The sequence below is a fragment of the Sebastes umbrosus genome, chromosome 1 (assembly GCF_015220745.1).
Source record: "Sebastes umbrosus isolate fSebUmb1 chromosome 1, fSebUmb1.pri, whole genome shotgun sequence".
Lineage (NCBI taxonomy): Eukaryota > Metazoa > Chordata > Actinopteri > Perciformes > Sebastidae > Sebastes > Sebastes umbrosus.
Window position 1 is genome coordinate 20,694,975 of NC_051269.1, and position 21,699 is coordinate 20,716,673.

The 21,699-nt window shown below is 41.0% G+C and overlaps 1 protein-coding gene across 4 annotated transcripts in view; it reads left to right on the plus strand.

Moving 5' to 3' along the window:
• Positions 1–21,190, plus strand: part of st3gal8 (ST3 beta-galactoside alpha-2,3-sialyltransferase 8) — a 29,031-nt gene extending 7,841 nt beyond the window's left edge. For 2 of the 4 annotated variants that reach the window (XM_037766085.1, XM_037766101.1), the window contains exons 2-9: positions 11,596–11,969; positions 12,128–12,251; positions 12,336–12,474; positions 14,355–14,548; positions 14,637–14,816; positions 17,423–17,468; positions 18,088–18,207; positions 18,631–21,190. In XM_037766085.1, the coding sequence (XP_037622013.1) occupies positions 11,819–11,969; positions 12,128–12,251; positions 12,336–12,474; positions 14,355–14,548; positions 14,637–14,816; positions 17,423–17,468; positions 18,088–18,207; positions 18,631–18,798 (1,122 nt within the window). In that variant the 5' untranslated portion in view covers positions 11,596–11,818 and the 3' untranslated portion in view covers positions 18,799–21,190. Of the gene's footprint in view, positions 1–504; positions 596–11,471; positions 11,492–11,595; positions 11,970–12,127; positions 12,252–12,335; positions 12,475–14,354; positions 14,549–14,636; positions 14,817–17,422; positions 17,469–18,087; positions 18,208–18,630 lie in introns of those variants that run through there. The other 2 variants (XM_037766093.1, XM_037766111.1) reach the window with 2 other exon arrangements.
• Positions 21,191–21,699: the final 509 nt, after the last annotated feature.

A 21,699-nucleotide genomic window follows, 5' to 3' on the forward strand; every position in this document is an offset into this window, starting at 1 on the left:
GTCAAAGCTCCTTCTCTGTATTTGGACAGAGACGTAATTATAGAGGCCTGATTCTAAATCTGAACTACAGAGACAGATTGTTACAGACTCGAGTCAGTTTTATTTCTACAGCTCACAATCACAGATTTCTGAGAGATCATATGACACTTTTTTATACTTGGAGCCTCAATTCATAGGAATAAAAAAAGTCCTCAAAAAACTTTTAATTGGAGAAACGTCAGAAGAGCAGCAGAGGACGGATCCTTCAGACAGGAAATGGGTGTCGTCTTTACAGAGTGGACAGCTGGACTACGAGGACTGTGCGACTGAGTCAGTTCTATAAGAGGAAGTGACTGTTTCTAAGTGTGTGTGTGTGTGTGTGTGTGTGTGTGTGTGTGTGTGTGTGTGTGTGTGTGTGTGTGTGTGTGTGTGTGTGTGTGTGTGTGTGTGTGTGTGTGTGTGTGTGTGTGTGTGTGTGTGTGTGTGTGTGTGTGTGTGTGTGTGTGTGTGTGTGTGTGTGTGTGTGTGTGTGTGTAACTTTTTCCTCTGGTCCTTTTTAAACATTTCGGAGCTCGACGTGAAGCTTCAGCTCGACACATTTTCCACTCGGCTTCTGGTCAGTGACACTTGACAGAAATAATAATGTCCTGTTCCTGCCGTCTTCATGGAAACTAAAGCAGTCATGCAGAGCTGAGTATTGAGCCTGAAGTCTACCTGAATAGAAGCAGAAGGATGTGGTTTTTGGTTTTGTGGTGGTGTTGTTGTTTTTCTTGCTTCAAATTTGAAGGTTTGTTGTACAGGGTTTAGCAATATGATGATATGCACCACAAGATATATTTGTCAACCATCAGAGATAAGGTCATATCCTTTATACCAAGGTGTGCCTCTCTCTTTTGATATTCATTTCAATTCAAATGAGCTTTATTGGCATGAACGTTTCAAGAACAATGTTGCCAAAGCATCAAAATACAGTTCGTCCAAATATTGTCTATTAAATAATGGCAATAATGGATTTTTAGCCATGCTAGTGTTTGTTCCATTTTGTTTTTAAGTTTTTTGGGTGGAGATTTCCCTTATCTGAATCGATGGTCTACGGGCCCAGACACACCAACCCAACATCAAAGAACTAGCGGTGACGAAGGCCACCTGTTGTGTTGCCTCACATCGCCTTTGTTGCAATCGAACACACCGCAATGACTACAGCCGACGGCCGACTACCACGTACGTTCTGCACCTGCGTGTGATGAGATAATTCTCCCTATCAGCAGGTCGCGGTAGTCTGTATTTGTCATTCAAAAAGGGGAAACCAGAAGACTGAGGACTGCAGATAAACAAGCTGTTGTTATGAGACATACATGAAACAAAGTGGCGTTTGTCGACCATTTTCACCCCACTCTCATTCATCACTTAGCTTCATTCCAGATGGCCATGTTGTTATGAAAATAACCGTGTGTTGGAATGATCAGATGAGATGAAGATGAAAAATGAAAAGAGCCTTCTGTGTTTTTCCTCTTGACTTTACTCGTTGGCTTGCTTTCCTCACCTCCGTTTCTCTTCTTGTGCACTGATTTGTTTAAGCTGAACAGCCAATCAGAGAGATTTCTCTCACCGATGGGCGCTGCTGCCGATTCAATATGCTGAACTGGCCAAAAAAACTCCGACAGGGGCAGACTAGAGCTGACGATGCGGGACACCCCAAAAAAACTAGGCCGACCGTCGGCTTGGTGTGTCGGGGCCTTTAGGACGGAGGGTGTCAGATGCTGTACAGATTGTAAAGCCCCTTGAGGCAAATTTGTGATTTGTGATATTGGGCTATATAAATAAAATTGACTTGACTTGATTAGCGATATGGCTCTAGGAATGGCAATGTTGGTCGGTTGGTCGGTCAGTCGGTTGGTCCACCACTTTGGTCCAGACTAAAATATCTCAACAACTATTGCATCGATTATCATGAAATTTTGTGCAGACATTCATGTTCCCCCCATGAAGGACATGAAGGTCAGCGGCAGCGCCAAGCGGTGTGGAGGGCTAGAGTACTGCAACATGGCGGTGCTCTTGCCACGGAAAATGAAAAGGAATCTTCTTTTTCTTTTAAATGCTGATATTTGTCATGTTTGTTGTATAATTGTTCATTAGAGTGGGAATCCCTTTGATATTGAGTTAAATGTTTGAGTTGTGGAGAATGGGTAGGACCATCTAAATGTAGGCTATACTTCTTCCTACTCTTTTTCAGACATGTAATATTTATTTGTGTTGTTGACTATTTATGTTTATGAGAATTTGTTAATTGGCAGTTTGCTAAATGTTTACTGTTCTTTTTATTTGTTATTCTTGTTTTGCTTTTAATTTGTTATTCTTGTGTTTTGTTACATGTTCTAACTATATAAATACAAATAAAGTGAAACAAAATGGTTGTCACTGTCCACTCATATTTATCAACATGAATCCCAATTAGTATATGACATGAAGATAATTGTAAATCTATGCAAGATAGGCATACTGTTTGCTTTCATGAACCACCGAATGGTGCGTCGCTTTAAATGTTGCTGCCGCAAGGAATTGTGGGATGGAATTATGTCCTCACCTCTGGTAAAGGACGGTCCATTGTACCCTATGATAAAGGAGATAAGAAAGGAAGCATTGAAGCACCTTTCCTTAGCATTTAGAGAATTAGAGAAACTGCTCTTATCATGGCTGCAACTTAGATACTTCTGGATCATTTCACTCAGTTAGGGATGTTCCTAAAAGATGAAGACTTTGACCGCAGCCCTAAGGGCAAGGTCACTGTGACCTCAGAAACACATTTTTTGGCCCTAACTCAAGAATTCATATACTGATTATGACAATTTCACACAAATGTCTAACATGATTTAATGATGTAGTGATGACATTTTGAACAGACATGGATGTAAACTGCAACTTGACTGGTTGGCAGAGACATAAACCACAAGGTGGTAATTCTAGTTTATTTCTTCAGGACCTGGAAACTTTTTTGTGATAATGTCCTTCGTGGCTCAGTGTGAAGGACGTGTTCAGTAGATCACACTAACAGATACTGTAGATTAGAGTGTTAATGTATGAATGTTTGCAGTCAAGCAGCATCAGGACAGTGCTGTGTTTGTTTGTTTTGTATTGTTCCAACACATTGGATTAGAAATGAAATGTTAACACTTGCTCAGTAGGGCTGGATATCCTTTAAAAATGTTCTAATTATTAGTTCAAGTTCTGATCAAAGAATAAATCCAAAAGATTAGGGATGCATCGATACCTTTTTCAGAACGAGTACAAGTACTTACATTTGGGTACTCGCCGTGACCGAGTACCAATACGAGTACTTCTCTGTGCCAAAAGACCCTCGTTAACAGCCAGTTGGAGGGTGTGAGCGACACACGGCAGGCTGGGGAGTCCCACATACGAGGCGATGCACCGCGACCGGCTCTAGGTCGGCTTGGAAAGGCTCAGGGCGAAGGTGCTTCCCGGGTCCCGTGGCCAAAGTGTCACTGGGGCGGACTGTCCTTAGTGCGCCCCAACCGCACGGTGCTCCAAGGGCGGGGCTCGGCCCACGTAAAAGGTGCCAGATGTTTTTTGGCGATGTCGGCAACCCACCCAACCCGTCTTGAAACACGGACCAAGGAGTCTAACACATGCACGAGTCAGAAGGTGCAAGCATAACCCTGTGACGCATGAAAGTGAGGGCCGGCGCACGCCGCCTGAGGTGGGATCCCGGTCCCGCGGGGTCGGGCGCACCACTGGCCCGTCTCGCCCGCACAGTTTGGGAGGTGGAGCGTGAGCGCGTGCGATAGGACCAGAAAGATGGTGACGAGAGGTTAACGTCACGCTGCCGTAAAGTGGTATCGGTGCCATTGTATCGGAGCCGTTTATATGAGCACAGTATCGGACCTGATACTGGTATCGGTATCGGTGCATCCCTACAAAAGATTATGAATCTGACCAGAAATATGACGTCAACTTTCAGTACTTGACAATTATTGATACTCACTCTGGTTGGTATCAAAAAGGTGCTGGGATTTATTTATTTGACAGTGCTTAGCTTCCTAGCTGTACCAGAGTTAACTATAAGCTAATTTACATCTGTAGTCACTGGGCAGGAAACATAAAATAACATCTCTGTTATTCTCTGTAACATCCCAAGTTAGTACCCCGATGTTACAGGACAGAAAGTAATTGCATAAGCCAACATAAACTAAACAAAACAATGCAAAAATGTCTCCTCTATTGTATTTGGGTAGAAATACCAAACATACAGAAAAATCTGAAACAAATATCTTCAAACCTGACAAATAAAATCAAAACTATGACTGGTCAGATACCGTTATAGTGAAAGAGAGAGAATATGTTTTTATGTAATTTGATCAAACTGACCCTTTAAATCTGTTTTAATAATCCACTTTAGAATTAAAATACAATAAATGAGAGAGTTTTAAATTGTAGAAGACATGTTCTCATGGAAAATCACAGCAAAGAGCTTCACCTACAACAAGGATCTTTGTTTCATGTTATCCCTTCTCATTTCATCTCTCTACTGTCCACTATCAAATAAAGGCAAAACAAATCTTTAAAAACAACAGTTAAACAGACAGCAGAGTCTAATCATCCCCTCTCCAAACTATGTGAACAGAACAAAGTAGATCAAATTATTCTTAATATTAATCACTGTGGCAGATAGTGTGAGAACAGACACCATTCTTCTTCGGTGGTGTCTTTATTTTCCAGCTCGTTGCTGCACTCCCATCAGCAGAGCAGCTGGTTTCCATTCTGGTGTCAACACAGAGGTCAGAGGTTACAGAGAGTGAGAGAGAGAAACAGGAAGGAGTGCTTTCACATGGTTTTCTCTGTACGGGAAACCATGTAAGCATTAATCACCCCTCCAACCCCCACCCTCCAAACCCTAAAATAACATGCAGACACTGTGACTCAGCTGATAGCCATTAACCCCGCTCTGTCCTCTAAACTCTGACTATGCTTACATGCACACTAATACTCCTCTATTAGTCCGAATATGACATTAGTCCCAATTTGATATGGGTCATGTAAACAACATATTCCGTTACGTTAATCCAAAGGTGTGACAAATAAACGACATGTACTGTAAATGCAAAATACTCGCCTTCCAATATTTTGCATCAAAAGTATTCATACCGGCAGCGATGCATATTTGGGATAGTTTTAACACTCTTTCAATAAAAGGGTTGAATAGATTTGCGTAGGTAGAGGACCAGCTGCTGAGATCCTATTGACCCAGAGCAGCGACTGGCAGAGTGTCTCAGCTAAACTGTTGTATAGTCTAAACTACTGTAAGCTACTTTATTGAGTTTCCTTTTAGCTAAATGGTCTGAGTGAGTTTGCCTCTGGTAAACAGTTACAGTACGCAGTGTAAATGTCTAGGGCTTTTATTGTGAAAGGTAAGAGTGCATCTGGTATGTGCTGTCTGTGTCAAGGTTGAAAGGAGTAATAAAGTTTGCCATCTTGGTTCGGACTAAGGATCCTCCGTGTTGTTGTAGCCTACAATACGTCTTGAATATGTACGCTCCGCACAGCATGATTTGTTGATGCCTTTATTCGTGGTACGAAAGCTCAGAAAAATCAACCTCTTTACGGAAAAAAATGATCTCGCTTTTTCGCTGTGTAATACTTGAGTTCTGTGTCAAAGTACTCGTGACAAAAACAACAGTTTGAAAAAATGTTTTGACGTGCGAATTAATCGCTCAGAAGAAATTGAAGTGAGTATTTTCCAATTAAGACATGTGTCGATATTATTCGCGTTTTAGGAGCATTCTTTGGACATGTACGTAGCGCATTCAGAATATGCGTCTCAATTGGGGTTTTCACCGCAGTTTGAGACACGCGGCCTTCTGCCTGTTTACGGCCGGCTCAAACCAACTAGCTAACAGTTTGCGAGGCTGGGGTAGAGATGCATGACAGAAAGAAAAGCCCACATTTCTGGTCGTAAGGAGAAACACACCGACTTTTAAACATTCTGAAAGACTAGGTAAACACTGACCTTTTCAAGAAGGTGGTTGAAGAGAAAGGAAAACTTTGAAAAAAAATCCTATTTTTATATTACAATTGTCCATATTTTGATCGTTATGAATGACTGCATGGAAATATTAGTAGTAGAAATATTGTCTTTATTGGAATAAGGGCAAATATTTGAATACATTCTGCATGTAAACGTAGTCGCTGTTGTGGGGTTGTCTGAACGGGTAACCATGCGCGTGTATTGTTTCTCCCCACTGTAAATCCTCATTTCAAAGTTTTCTTTTAATTATATATATATAAACTCAGGAGTCTCGTGGATGGTTTAATGATACTACAAGTTTATGTTCTGACTTTCAGTTTATTCATTTAATGATTTCTACTTAGTTTCAGAGAAATCTGTTTTTTTTCTTGTCAGTTTGGTGGGCGGCTCTAAATTCCAATGAGCCTCAGCTGCTCCTCGTTGCTATGGAGAAGAAAGCAGCAGGCTTCGGCAGTATCTGTTTTTTCATACCTTCATACCTTCCTGACTTTCCACTGGGTATACGGTGACGGTATCTTCTCTTATCCTCAAAGAAAATAAAACGCCAGGAAACACTGAACCCTTGAATAACCACAGTATTAAACATACCAGCTGTCCCCCTCCTCCGTATTTTCAACTTTCCTTCAATTCCTGATTCCTTCAGCAAAACTCTGTAGATGCAGGCTGCAGTATGTGAGCAAATCGGATTTCAGTACTTTGTCGTGCGCTTCATTCTCTTTCTTTTTTACAGATATATTGCATTTTTTATTACACGGCTGTGTTGAAATACTCAATTCTGATTGGTCAATCAATGTGTTCGGCGGTCTGTAATTTCTCTATAACAGACCGTTGCTGTGTATAACAGACTGTTACTATGGGCGCAGCTTCAATGTTGGAATCTAGCGGACATTTTTTGTGTCAAAATATTGATTTCTTAAGTAAGTAGCTGTGTAATAAGCGGGATAATGTACAGCTAGCATGTCTTTGTTGTGAAAGAATCCCCTTCAGGGCGATTGGAGACAGCAGTGCAGCATCGCCCTGTCGGGGATTCTTTCACAACAATGACCGGCTCGCTGTACGTTATCCCTTACATAAATATTCAACAGCCTTACTGAATGATTCTTTATCTGCTCTACATCGCTCGGCCCTCCGCTTCCATCACAGTGATTTGACTAAAATGGGAGTCAATTCGGGGCTTCTCGGCTCATGTTTTAATCATGTCTGAATAAAAATGAAGACATTTAACATTTAAAAGTCACTCCTGTCTCTTAAACAGCTTGATGGAGCCGGCAATGTTGTGTATTCTGATGTCTGAAAAGTGAGCAAGAGAAACGGAAACTGTACGCCTTTTAAATAACTTCTCACTCTTCACGGCCTGTTTAACAATGTGTTTAGTTTTGGACTTCATTCCAATGATTAATTTTTAACAGAGATATTGATCCATGTGTCCCTGTTTTCAGTGTGGACTTTTGGATCCAGACCAAACATCCAGCCGATCGCTTTGTTCTGAACTACTTCTGTGTTAAAGTCCTTTGTACAAGGACACGTTTGCACAGTCAACATGGCACACAGTCTATAGCTCAGTACTAAAATGCTAATACAGATACTAATCCAGGAGCTTAGCTGTCACAAACTTTTCCCAGCTTTGCTCCTGAGAGCGTTGAACTTTCCCGCCTGGGGAGGATACAAGTAACATGAACAAATATGTGTCTGTTTGATGATGTGCCAGTATCTGTCCTGACTCGTCTCCTCTGGCCTTGTTTTGCAAAATCACAGTTTCAGTGGTTTGATGTATTCAGTGATTCAGTGAGTAGTCACAGTAAGATTGAACTTGTTTTCCAGACAGGAAATACACCACATTTTTGTCTTTATCTCTCTGTTACAAAGTATTTTTGCCATTCAGACAGAGACGTTTGTTGTGTATGTTAAATACGTTACAGAATGAGCCTCAACATTCGGTGAAAATTGTCAGCTGGAATATTTTGTGTCATTGTGTTTGATTTTTTCTTCTTTTTTTACCTCTTTTGTCCCAGTCGAAGGGGAAAAACTCTATTTCCAGACTGGTCTGACATGAGGAGAATCTCCTTAACAACTAAAATCAGCTCATTCAAAGTGTTTCCTGCACTTGCAAACCATGAGAAACCCTCATAATAAGCACAAATAATAGTACTGTTACTTCTATTTAGCCAATGGAGAGTTATGAGAATCTTGTTTTGAATGCTAACTGAGTTCAAAATATCTATCTTTACTTGAAATCCGATAATTTAAAGAGCTGCATGTAATTAAATTGTTAGATATAGGGTCTGAGCAGTAAGACAAAGAAAGACAGAAGCCATGTTTCCACTGCATGGTACCGCTCTGCTCGACTCGACTCACCTTTAGTATGGGATCCTTTTCTCTAGCCGTGTTTCCACTGCGGATAGTACCTCCTCACTGTAGATGGGATTCTCAGCTGATCACCGTAGCGGCGGCACATTCATTTGCCGTGACATCATCTTCAACGGGACACTCGCTGAATCATTTCAGTGGCAACCAAACAGAGAAACGTCGATTGTATGACGTAGTGTACGATATAGTTTTACAAGCTGCTATTTTTTAACATCTGGTTTGAGTGAATTCAATTGTGGTCGCTATTGACGGCAAGTTGGCTATTTAAAAATGGCAGGTTTGTGCAGGATGTCCCGTGTCGCACTAGTTGCACGATTCTCTCTGACCAATCAGTGGTCTGCAGGGTTTTAACTCCACTTTCTAGTATCGGCTCAGCTCGCTTCCTCGAGCGAGTTGGTACCAAGAGTGGAGTGGTTCTATTGGTACCATCCATAACTTTTGCAAATGGAAATGCAAATATAACAGTTATAATGTGTAACGAACTGACTTGAACTGGACTGCTTGGTGGAAACGTGCCATTACTGTTGGGCCAACCCTATGTGAGATACAATAGGTAATAGTGTTAAATCAAAGTGGGAAACCAAGCAAGGTGGAAATGAATATCTACATCAAAACATTCATTCAGCATTCATATTCAGAAGCCACACTAGTGGTGTTACATTATGGATGCATTCATGTCCACTCAGGACACAAGACTTGTAATAACTTGAGTGATCCGTTAACTTTTCAAGACAGACAAACAAGATACAACATGCTAATTAGTGAACGTTTAGAGGTGTTCTTATTAAACTGAAATGTATGAGAGTGGTGTTCATCATGTCAGGGAGCTCTTGGCAAGAGAGTGATTAAGTGTTTTTCCCAAAATGTAAAATTAAAACTACACAGAGTGAGATTTGTATCAACACCAGAAACACCATCAACTCCTGAAATGTAACTCTCCTCAGTTCGCTGTGTGGTTTATTAAACAGATTTCATTTAGCTTGAGCATGTGAGATAATTAAAGGGTCAGTGTGTAGGATTTGGTGGCGTCTAGCGATGTGGTTGCAGATTGCAACCAATTGAGTACCTCTCCGCTCACTCCTCCCTTTAAGACTGCAGCAATGTGAGCCAGCAAGTGCAAAACCGTGGTTGCTCCGTTCCCCTCGCTCAGAGGTGATCCATACCATAATAACACTACTTTAGGAGCAATGCAAATCAGACGGCGGCTGGCGGTACCACGGTTTTACACTTAGCGGCTCATGTTACAACAGTTTCACAAGCGTGTCAGAGTATTACGGTGACCTTCAAGTAACATAAAAATGTAAAAGTCTCTCTCTAGATCCAGTGTTTGGTTTGTCTGTTCTGGGCTACTGTAGAAACACGGCGGTGCAACATGGGGGACGCCGTGAAGAGGACCCGCTCCATATGTAGATATGAAGGGCTCATTCTAAGCTAACGAAAATACAACGATTCTTAGTTTCAGGTGATTATACACTAAAGAAAACATAGTCCTGAATATTATATTCCATTTCTGCTAATAGATCCCCTGAAATGTAACACACTGTTCCTTTAAAATGATACATTCATTGCAGTCAACCTGATCCGGCTGAAAATGTATTGGCATTGACATCACCTTTATGTAACGCGGTGCAGGTTTGAAAGGAGCTTTAGAGCTGCTAGTGGAAGGAAAAGTAATGCTATTAGCACTGTGTGTGTGTGTTTGTGTGTTTGTGTGTTGAAGCAGTTACAGTAAACATGAAATAAATATCACACAACCGAGTAGTGAAGAAACAAACAAACACACACATGCAGGTCAGCTGATTCAGACTACACACACACACACACACACACACACACACAGGGTGAGAGAGAGACATTGAAGCAGACAGGAGGAGAGTGAGAGCTGAAACAGGAGAAGCTGAACTGAATCCAGATCTGATTGGTATTCAGAGAGCGATTCCGTCTGCAGGGAGACATTCCTGCATGAGAGAGGAGGTGGGGTGTAGGAGGAAGAGGGAGGAAGAGGGTGACTCCATTCATCAGCAAAAAATCAAAAGCCAGACCTCTCTCTGCCTTCCTCTTCCTGTGTTATTCAAGGTAGAAAGCAGTGTGTTTGCTGTTGTTGTAGATGATGTCATAATGTCATAAAAAGACTCTTCAATCATCATCCTCATCAACAACACCAATATGTCTGCTTATAATACAGATTTCATGTTCTTTGTGTTGAACCTCACTGTTGTTGTTGTTGTTTCCTGTGAGTGAACAGAAGCTTTGATGATCTCATCTGTGTTGTTGCTTTGCACGTTTGATATGTTGTACAAGCTCATTATCTAGTTTGTCATAAATAGTTCATGGATAATTTGTTTATAAACTTTGTTATGGATATTAGATTTGTTAAATAGTTTGTTATGGATAAATACTTTGTTATAAATAGTTTGTTATGGACACTTTGTCATAGTTTGTATGAATCATTTGTTAGAAATAGTTTGTTATGGACACTTTGTCATAGTTTGTATGAATCATTTGTTAGAAATAGTTTGTTATGGACACTTTGTCATAGTTTGTATGAATCATTTGTTTGTTATAGTCTTTTTTGGACAATTAGTTTGTTAGAAATAGTTTGTTTTTGGACAATTTGTTATAGTTTGTTATGGATAATTACTTTGTTAGAAATAGTTTGTTTTGGATAATTACTTTGTTATTGATAATACGTTTCTTATAGAAAAGTTTGTCACTGATGATTAGTTTGTTATGGATCACTAGTGTATTGTTAAACATACATATTTTTTGATAGATAATTATTTTGTTATCTTCTTATTAATAATTGGTTATTTGGTTTGCTATAGCTACATTTTCTCATGTATTGTTAACACATAGTTGTTTAACGGATAGTGTCTCTAAACTCAGAATTACTGAGTCACCAGGTCTCCGTTATCCAGCTAACGTCATGAAGGCTGCTTCAGAACATCATATCTGTAATGGATGAGCTATTAGCAGAGCAGTCCAACAGCAACACTGAGCAGGAAGCCAATCCTCAAGTCTGGTTCCACCGTTTTCATTATTGTGTCCAAGAGTTTGCAGTTAAACTAGTGCCAAATGTGTGCAGCTACAGGGAGAAAGTTTAAGGTTTTTACACTAACATAATTCTGTTATGTATTATAATGTAAATAATACTTGATCTGGTTATTTTTGATGATGCTGATATCGCTGTGTCTTTCTACCTTACCCAGGTGTGACCATAGATCCTGTCTACCAATCAGAAAGTAGCGAGGTGCACCGGACAGAAAGTTCAGGGTTCATGGAGATGAAGCTGAGTGAAGAGATGACAGAACGGACGAAAATGTTCAGATGACAACAGATGACGCAGTCCAAATATGCTGACATAGCAGGCTGAACGTTGACAGCTCAACACGCCTTTCCTCCCGCTGCTGCTCACTCATCGTCCGTCCAGCCATGTTGTTGAGGAGGAAGCTGTGCGTTGCCATGGTGACCGCTGCCATCCTCTTCCTCATGCTCGCCAGTCAGAGTATCCAGAGGGGACACTTCCTGCCGCTGTCATTAGCCCTGCCCATCAGCCGGGCCACGCCCACCGGCAGGGAGACAGGTGAGCTGATATCATCATCACTGGGGTAAAAAGGTCTTACAAACCAAAAGTGTGAAAACTTAGCAGAACGTTTTTAAGTGTTCCTCCATCAATACAGAAAATTGCCAAAAATGGCCTGATGGAGCTGTAGGATGATGCCATCTTCTTCGTGTTTGCAGTGGTTGAACCCACGGCGCTTCCTGCTGATCTGACCCCTCACCCTCTTAAGACCCCCCTTCCTCCCCGCGCCACCCAACCAAAAGCCATGGAGAAGCCTGAAGAGAACTCCCAGCATGACCTGAGGTAACATGCAGGAGGTCATGTACTCTCTATCCCATGATTCCCTGTTATGTCCATGTGTGACTCCTCTGTGTCGTCCTCTTTCAGGTCATGTGGTTGTACCAAGTCCTGTATTTCAGACCTGGGGGGGTCAGACTGGTTCAGCCGACGCTATGACCCCAAACAGCAGCCCGTTCTCCGAGACACCAACAACAACTTTGACCCTGAGGCGCTCAGATGGTGGATGGTAAGGATAAAGCAGGAATAGAGCAATTTCTAATAATGTTGATTTTTTTTGCATACTATACTATTACTTTTTATGATATTTTTATGGCATACTATATTGTGACTTTTTATGACATTCTAAACTATTAATTTTTTTAATATTTTTATGGCATAGTATAGCATGACTTTCGTATCAAATTTTGAATGGCAAACTATAGTATGACTTTTTTCAACATACTGTGACTTTTTTTGACATATGACATATGATTTTTTTGCATTTCTTTAAACATACTATACTATAACTTTTTTCGACATACTATAATAAGACCTATTAATATTTTTTCGACATACTACATTATGAATTTGTTTTCAATATACTATGCTATGACTTTTTTTAATTTTTTTCGAAAGTCATAGCATAGTTTGTCGAAAAAAGTCATGAAAAAAAGTCAAAATATAGTTTGTCGGAAAAAGTCATAATATAGTTTGTCGAAAAAAGTCATGAAAAAAGTAATATTATAGTATATTGAAAAAAGTCATGAAAAAAAAGTCGTAGAATAGTATTTTGAAAAAAGTCATAGAAAAAGTCATAATATAGTTTGTCGGAAAAAGTCATAATATAGTTTGTCGAAAAAAGTCATGAAAAAAAAAAATAATATAGTTTGTTGGAAAAAGTCATGAAAAAAAGTAATATTATAGTTTGTCAAAAAAAGTCATGAAAAAAAGTAATATTATAGTTTGTCGAAAAAAATGCAAAAAAGCCAGAAAGTTTTGTGATGACATACTATTCTATGACTTTTAAATGGCATTATCGATGACTCTAATGGCAAACTATAGTATGACACTTTATAATGACCAATGTACGTACATAGGTCCGCTCCATTCTCGTGAACATGATATCTCTGGAATGCCTGGGGGATTCTAGTTTCCTAACATTTTTATGACATATTATACTATGACTTTTAAGACATTTTTATGGCATACTATACTCTGACATTTTTATGACATCTTATGTCCACAAGCAATTATTATACTCCAGATAACCATAATATGAATACTTGATATTGATGCTTTAAATTAACAGTTAGGCAAATCACCAAAAGAAGTTTTAAAAAAGGATTGTAAACAAATAAGATTTTCATTTGTCTTTTTTGCTTTCTTTAATAATGTGGTGTTCTGATGTAAGAGCAATAACAAAGTCTGAGCCCCTATACAGTGATGCAGGCTGCACACTGGAAGTGTCTTGACAGCACTGAATTGATGTGTCAACACTGAGAATTGTAAAATCAGCTGAACCACAGAACAAATGTTTTTTTTATTGGAACCACCAAAGAACCAAAGAAGATGTGTAAAATGTCTTTAAGTAATTAGTCAGGACCATTAATGAAAATCTGTATTTTCAGAAAATATCTTAAAAATCTTAAATTTGTGTTTGTAGAAGCTGTCAGCAGTCTGGGTCAGGAGACAAACGTCTGAGTTTTTTCCTGCATTTATAAATTACGTCCTGCCGCAGAAACCATTAGTAGATTAAATGGGGGCAGGGGGCATGGGCGGGGGCTGAGGGCAGGGGTGGATGTGCTGCTAACATCATCAGTCTGATCCTCAGTACACTGTATTTACTCTGTGTGAGCTAAAAAAGAACAACCAGAGCTGTATGCTGTAGTTATACTGTAAAAGGGGGGGCGGGCGCAGCGAGGCTAAATATTAATGGTGCATGGTTCTGCACTGGCCTAGGTGGTGGGGCTTGAAAATTATTTTTTATCTACAAAAGGGAGGCCCTGCAGAAAAGGTTTGCGAACCTCTGCTTTACAGCATTAAATAAGAATGGAAAACAATTGAGCTATTGGAAAGTGTATTTTAATGGAATTCGACTTAATAATGCAATGTGCTCCACTTCTCCAGAGTCTTCAGCGGTCTGGTAACGACCAGTCACTAGAGGAAGTGATGTCAGAGATGTTCAAGGTCATTTCCTCGCCCACTGTGGATTTCAGGCCGCTCCCCTCTCGTTGCCGTAGTTGCGCGGTGGTCGGCAACTCCGGCAACCTGCGACGGTCAGGAAATGGCAACCTGATCGACTCCCACAACTCCATAATCCGGTACGTGTATCCACCCACACACACACACACGTCTTACCTTTCTCCTCATCTTCCTTCTACTCATCTTCCTCACCTTTCTCCTCCACAGGATGAACAAGGCAGTGACTCAAGGATTTGAGAAAGACGTTGGGAATCGGACGACGCATCACTTCCTGTACCCGGAGAGCGCAGTGGACGTAGATCATGGCGTCAGCCTTGTTCTACTGCCGTTCAAACTACGAGATCTGGAGTGGCTGACCAGCGCGCTGTCCACCGGCCAAGTCAAAATGTACAAAATATGGATACAAATATACTCAAAATGCAGCAAATATAGAGAGAAATACACTCAGTTGTCAGTTTTAGTGGGTTTACCTAATAGAATAATTAATAATAGTTATGATGTTCAATTTTTTGTTGGAACTGCATATTCAAAACCCCAAAAAGATTTACAAAAATATATTCAAAATCTAAATGTAAATGAAATAGACACACAATACATGAAACATTTACATCGGACAAGGCAAAATGTATTAGATAATGGGTTTTAATTATATAGAATTTAAATATTTTTTACATTATATTAAATATATTTGAATATACATCATTGAGAATATAAGAATATATTTAAAACGTAGAAATGTATACAATATGAACAGAGTTACTAGAAATATACACATGAAGCATCAGACACGGCAAATAATATAAATAGGAATATATTCAAAATCGAAAGAACATATAAGTAATATCTTCATAATGTAGCAATAATTTAGATAATATATTTGAAAAAACATAGGAAATATACATATACTGTACATATAGAAATACACAGTATTAAAAATGTTTTACAAACATAAGACATATATACAAAAATATGTATTGTACAGGAATGTTATATTTTACTACGAGCACTGACATGTACATCAATATGTATAAATATGTTATGAATTTCCACCAGATAGAAAAAAGTGACTTTTTAATGTATTTTGCATAAAAATACTATTCTGGTCAGTGAGTTCCAGAGGGAGGGGGCAGCTATGGCGAATGCTCTGTCGCCTCGGTCCGGTGCTTGGTTCTGAGTGGTGTGGACAGGAGGTTGGCATCAGAGGAGCGGAGGGAGCGGGAAGGAGTGTGATGGTGGAGCCGGTCGGTGAGGTAGGAGGGGGCCTGGTTATGGAGGGCTTTGTGAGTGAGGAGAAGGACTTTGAACTGGAAGCGTTGTGGGACAGGAAGCCAGTGGAGGTTCTGGAGGACAGGGGTGATGTGATCACGGGAGTACTGGAGTTTATTTAGGACTTTGGATGATGAGCCGTAAAGAATGCTGTTGCAGTAGTCGATTCTGGATGTGATGAAGGCGTGGATCAAAGTTTTGGCAGCAGAGAAGGAGATTGATGGGCGGACGTCGAGCAATGTTTTTAAGATGGAAAAAGGCGGTGTCCCGGTGATGTGATTGATGTGTTGTTGTTCGAAGGAGAGGTGGCGGTCAAAAAGAACTCCCAAGGTTGCGGATGTGAGGGGAGGGAGACAGAGTGGAGTTGTCGATGGTGAGGCAAAAGTTGTGAGTGGTTTCGTTGAGGGATTTTGGACCGATGATGATCGCGTCTGATTTGTCACAGTTGAGTTTGAGGAAGTTGATTTGCATCCACAATTTAATTTTAGTGAGGCAGATGGTCAGAGTGGAGGGTTTAGCAGTGGTGATGGTTTTTGTGGAAATGTGGAGCTGAACGTTATCGGCATCAGCAGGAAGTGAAGGCCATGGCGTGATGATTATGATGTTACCAAGGGAAAGCAGGTAGAGGATGAACAGAAGAGGACCAATCACCGAACCCTGTTGGACGCCTTGGGACAGAGGAGCGGGGGAGGAGGTTCCGTTGCTGATGTTGATGAATTGTTGTTTGTTTGTGAGATAAGACTTTAGCCAGGAGAGGGCAGTACCGGTGATGCTGAGGGAGGATTCAAGGCGGGAGAGAAGAATGGCGTGGTTGACTGTGTCAAAAGCTGCAGTAGAGGTCGAGGAGGATGAGAATGCCACATCATGTTAACAATAGGGATGTGACGGTGAGGAAAATATCCCACCGGTTAATAAACTTGTGACAACACCGGTGTTACCGATTACACCGGACATTTTACAAGAAAAGATGATGGTCAGTATATGTAGAGCGCTTACTTTGATCTTTATTGTCGGGTGGCTGTGTGTCTGGCCTCTCTGGTCCAGCTTTCGCTGCAGGGCCGCAGGGGTCTACCTTGCGCCGCGCACACCGGCTGTGAACGCTCCGTCCTATAGCACTGGGTTTAAATCTGAAATATTGCCAAATAGGCACGTTTGCTTTTCTCTTCGACACCAAATCCTCTGCCATCTCTCAGTCTGTCAACTCTCTCGTCCTGTGTGTGTGAAATCTGTCTCCTGCTACTCTGAGCTGAGATTCCTTAAGATGCATTCACTTTCAGTTTGTAGCGTCTGTCGTCCGACTATCTTTTGATGACACGGCGCTGATATGCCAAAATGAACTAAATGGGCTTTATTTCTGTAAAAAAAAAGGAAAACGATGGTGGGGGCGGTGGGTACGTAATATAATCGGTGTGTGCCCAAACACCGTGTAACACCTGTAACACCGACTACCACGACAAGCCTAGTACACAAACAAACTGCGGAGTCTGTTTACCTGCGCGGCATATTTATGGTTATGTACACAAATAATACATGTTTATATGCCTATAATATTAACCTGAAGTTGAACATTTACATCAGGCAGGACAATGAATAAACCTTTGTGTTATACATGTAGTTTATACTTTAATATATACTTGCAAATGTATAAAGAGAAACATAAAATACTGTATAATATGCAATACTTGAATTATATTATGACCAGTAATTCTTTCTGTGTGTGTGTTCAGGACCTACATGAGGGTTAAAGAACGAGTGGAGGCTGATAAAGACAAGGTAATATAAATGCTCCATCATGCTCTCGCTTTGCAGTCTGTTACTTGTCGTTGCTGTTGTTGTTACTACAGTTTAGTTTTTTGAGATAGAAAGTTTTGACTTCTGCTCTTGAGTTTCAGTCTAGTTTTTTCTATTTTTCAGTTCTGCTTTAAAGTTGTTTGCATCAACATTAAGATGTAATGTTTACAATTTGACAAATGTGTGATAAATTGATTTATTTAGATATTTCAAACATTTCACATGTCTATATCTTTATTACAGTTATTGTTTTAAAAATTCTCTTTTCTCCCTTTAACTACTACAGCTAAAGTTAAATTATTGAAATGATTTAAATTGAATGCCACAGTAATAGTGAAGAAAAACAAGAGCAACATTTAACATACATTTTTTCCACACACAGCTAAAGAAATTCGATTAGAGTCCATAAAGTTTGTGTCTGTTCGTTCAGCTGTTTTCAGATTATTTATTTATACTTATGAAACCAAACTGCAGGTGCTTATCAAGTCCTTATAAAAACACTTCACTGCACAATATGTGAAAACTACAGAGAGTTAATGAACACTAAGACATTAAACATGTTACCGTGTGTGTGTGTGTGTGTGTGTGTGTGTGTTTGCAGGTTCTGGTGGTGAACCCGGCGTTCTTTAAGTATGCTAACGATCGTTGGACCGAGGGTCACGGTCGCTATCCGTCCACCGGCATGCTGGCCATCATCTTCGCTCTGCACATCTGTGACCAGGTAGGAAGGAGGGGGCGGAGTCTATGTCTTCATCTCTGACAACAACATACAACACAACATTTAGTCACCTTCATTTTTCAGTCAAACTTCAGTTTGTAGTAATATATTGTAATGCAGCAGAGAACAAAGACTGCTGAGGAAACTCGCCCTGTTGGTAAAGAGAGACACTGACACATTTGAATGACCAAATTCACTTCCTTCTTTCATATCCATGTTTGATTATTTTTGTCTGAGTATCCCTGAATGCCCCTCAGAAAGGGAGTTTCCAAACAGTCTTTGCTCTTAAATGCATCATCACGCCATGAGAACACACACGTCACTCTCAAATGTACAAACGTAGGATGTGTTTAGTGACGGTACAGCCATACCTGGTTAAGTAGTGTGTTGCAGTATGTTACGGTATCACTTCCTGTCTGTGTTCAGGTGTCGGTGTTTGGTTACGGCGCCGACCAGCAGGGGAACTGGCATCACTACTGGGAGGAGAATCGTTATGCTGGAGCCTTCAGGAAGACCGGAGTCCACAGCGCCGACTTTGAAACGCAGATCATCCACCAGCTCGCCAAGGACGGAAAGATCAGTCTGCACCTGTGACACAACCACCGACCTACATACCTGGTACTGACTGACCTGCTGACTTCCTAACAGGCCTACACACTGCTGATCTACAGACTGATGGATTGACCTACATATAGACTTACTGACATGCTGACTGGCCTAAAGACAGACCCACAGATCTGCTGACTGACTTACAGACCAGTCGACTGACCTACAGACATGCTGACTGACGAATTAACCTGCTGACTGACCTACAGACCTTTAGATCGACAGACTGAAGGACTGACCTTCATATAGACTTAGGCTGCATTACCAACAGATCGGGCATTGCGGCGATGTGGGAGAGTCACTTTAAAGGTCCATTGATTGCATGACAATTAACGTCTTTTATTCCCTCATGGCTGGTTGTTACAGCACTGGATCACCGATTACATGATTGGCCACCAAAGCGTGACGTCAACTTCATTCAAAAGTTAATTCTGTTTCCACTTTTTTGCCGCAGGCCACTGCGTTTCTTTTTTTCGGCACGCCATGCGGCAGCCCAAACACACTAGCCTTGCATTTTCGCTGCACCACCAAATCTGGTGTGAATGCAGCCTTACAGACGTGCTGACCGGCCTACAGACCTAAAGACAGACCCACAGATCTGCTGACTGACCTACAGACATACTGACTGACCGATAGACTGCCAAATGGACCTACAAGACTGATGGACCGACCTGCTGACTGACCTACAGACCTGCTGTACCAGCCGGACCAAGAACCAGCTACATCTCGTATCCAGCTGAGTCTGGTTGATTGACTGGCGTCGGCACGACGGCTCAAATTTTGGACAACTCTGGACCGTGTAGGGATGCCAGATTTGTCTTGTTTTTGGGAGATTTGGACAGGAATCAGACCTGCGTACTTCTTACATGTCAATTATTACGTCTGCCGTGAGACAGACATCCAGGCATGCCGTATTGAAGCCACTTTTGGGCAGCGACATTTTCACATACCAGGATTACCTGTGGACGGAGCCTTTCAGGGGTGGGAGCTAAACCTGGCATCTCCACCTGGTGGGCAGGGCTCAGATATCCTCCCTGTGTAGACTCCTGCTGGTTTGAATGAGTTCCAGCTCAACTTGAACATACCGACTGTTTTTCGGGACCCTCCACTATTCAAAGAGACAGACTGTTCTGCCGTCTGCGAGGATCGACCACACAAGTTTTGCTCTGAGCGGGAAACAACCACAGACTTTTTATATATATTTTCTATTGGATTTTATAGACATTTTACAGGGATAACCTCTTTTTTTAATCAAAGCACTTTGCCCTAAAGAAGAAATGGCACAAAGAGGCCATGTTACAAGACATTTTATATTTTATATCATTTATAATCCATCCATTTATTCTAACTGAATCTTAACGCGAACCGTCCTGATGTGGAGGAAGTTGATGTCCTGACAGACTTGAACTAGAAATGGGACAACGATGTTTTTAAGTTTTCTTTCACGTTTACATTTTCAGAATGAAAGCCAATGACGCTTTCTGTCTCGACCATATATGGAGCTGGAGAAGCCTGTGTGAAGTTCTCAGCCTGTGTTCTTCTGTCGTCCGCGATAGTTCAACAGTCTGCAGGTTTTCAGCTGATTTCACTGACTAAAGCAGGGACATTTAATTAGAATTTGATGTGTTTTAAACTAGTTTTTCAGCACCAGTAGATGACAAAGTTAATGGTACGCGGTAAAGTTAAACTTTAGAACAACTTTAAGATGTGACTCAGTGAGTAAAGCTGCAGACTGGTGAACTGCATGGACAGACGTGATGTAACTCCTCGGAGTCACAGCTCAGCTGATGGGAGCGACAAAGACGAGGAGATCCTGCACGACTTTTAACTAAAGATTTATTCAACAAAACTTAACAAGGACAAAGTCAAACAATCAGTAATACTACCAGTGTGTGCGGTGCATGGATGAGTGGAAAATGTAGTGCAATGTAAGTCCAACCAAAAATAACCAACCATATGAATGAGTAGAGACTGACCAGTAGGTAGCAGAAGAGTCGGTCAGCTTTCTGCTGGACTTCCTGTTAAAGGGAGACGACAGCACGCAGAGGGCTGTCACAACTGTACTGTGAATGTACAAAAACTGTTGCTGATTGTCAATCACAGTCGTCTGGATGCTTGTGGCTTCGTTTACAATATGAGGAGCTTCAGGACGTTTTCACACTGAGAAAGTTTGAGTCTGAATCTGAGTTTGGTCGTCCATTGTAGGGGCCGTTCACATGCTGCGTCTTTTGTGAGCTCAAATCCATTTTTGTCAATGTAGACACACGGCAGACGCGCTCAAATGCAAGAGCGACGCCATTGTGGCGAGCAAGTGTCCCCAAGCGTCTGTTTTTCAGGGCGCGCCAGCTGTGTTCTGAGATAGAAATAATTTGGTTGCTTAGTAACGGCAGACGCGACAGGAGCACAAGCTCCCACTCACATTGGAAAGGAAAAAAGCGTCACAACTGGCGTTTTCCACGCATTTTTAGACGTGGCATGTGTACGGCCCTTTAGATCGCTACTATGCGAATTCTGTGTTTGAAAGAGAAAAATGTCGGCGAGTACAATCCGAGCATAACTTCTGGCCTGCACATGGATGGTCAGTACGTACTCTGGTTGTAGATGTTGTCATTTGTATCCTGCAGCCACGTATATGAAGGAAGTATAATTTGGCCTAAAGAGCGCATTAAAACAGTAATTAGTAAATTAGCGGGGTTTTATGCATTTCGTAATTTTTTCTTCCAAAAGTTGCTTTTTAATTGGTTTTCACATCGTTTTCGTTGCGTAGAAAGGTCATTAACTAATATTTTGTCTGAGATTTTGTTTTCAAATATGTTAAATATGAAATTTTCAAGAAAGATATCGCACACTGTAGCTACTAATTTTGTTAAAATTATCCTCCACTGCATT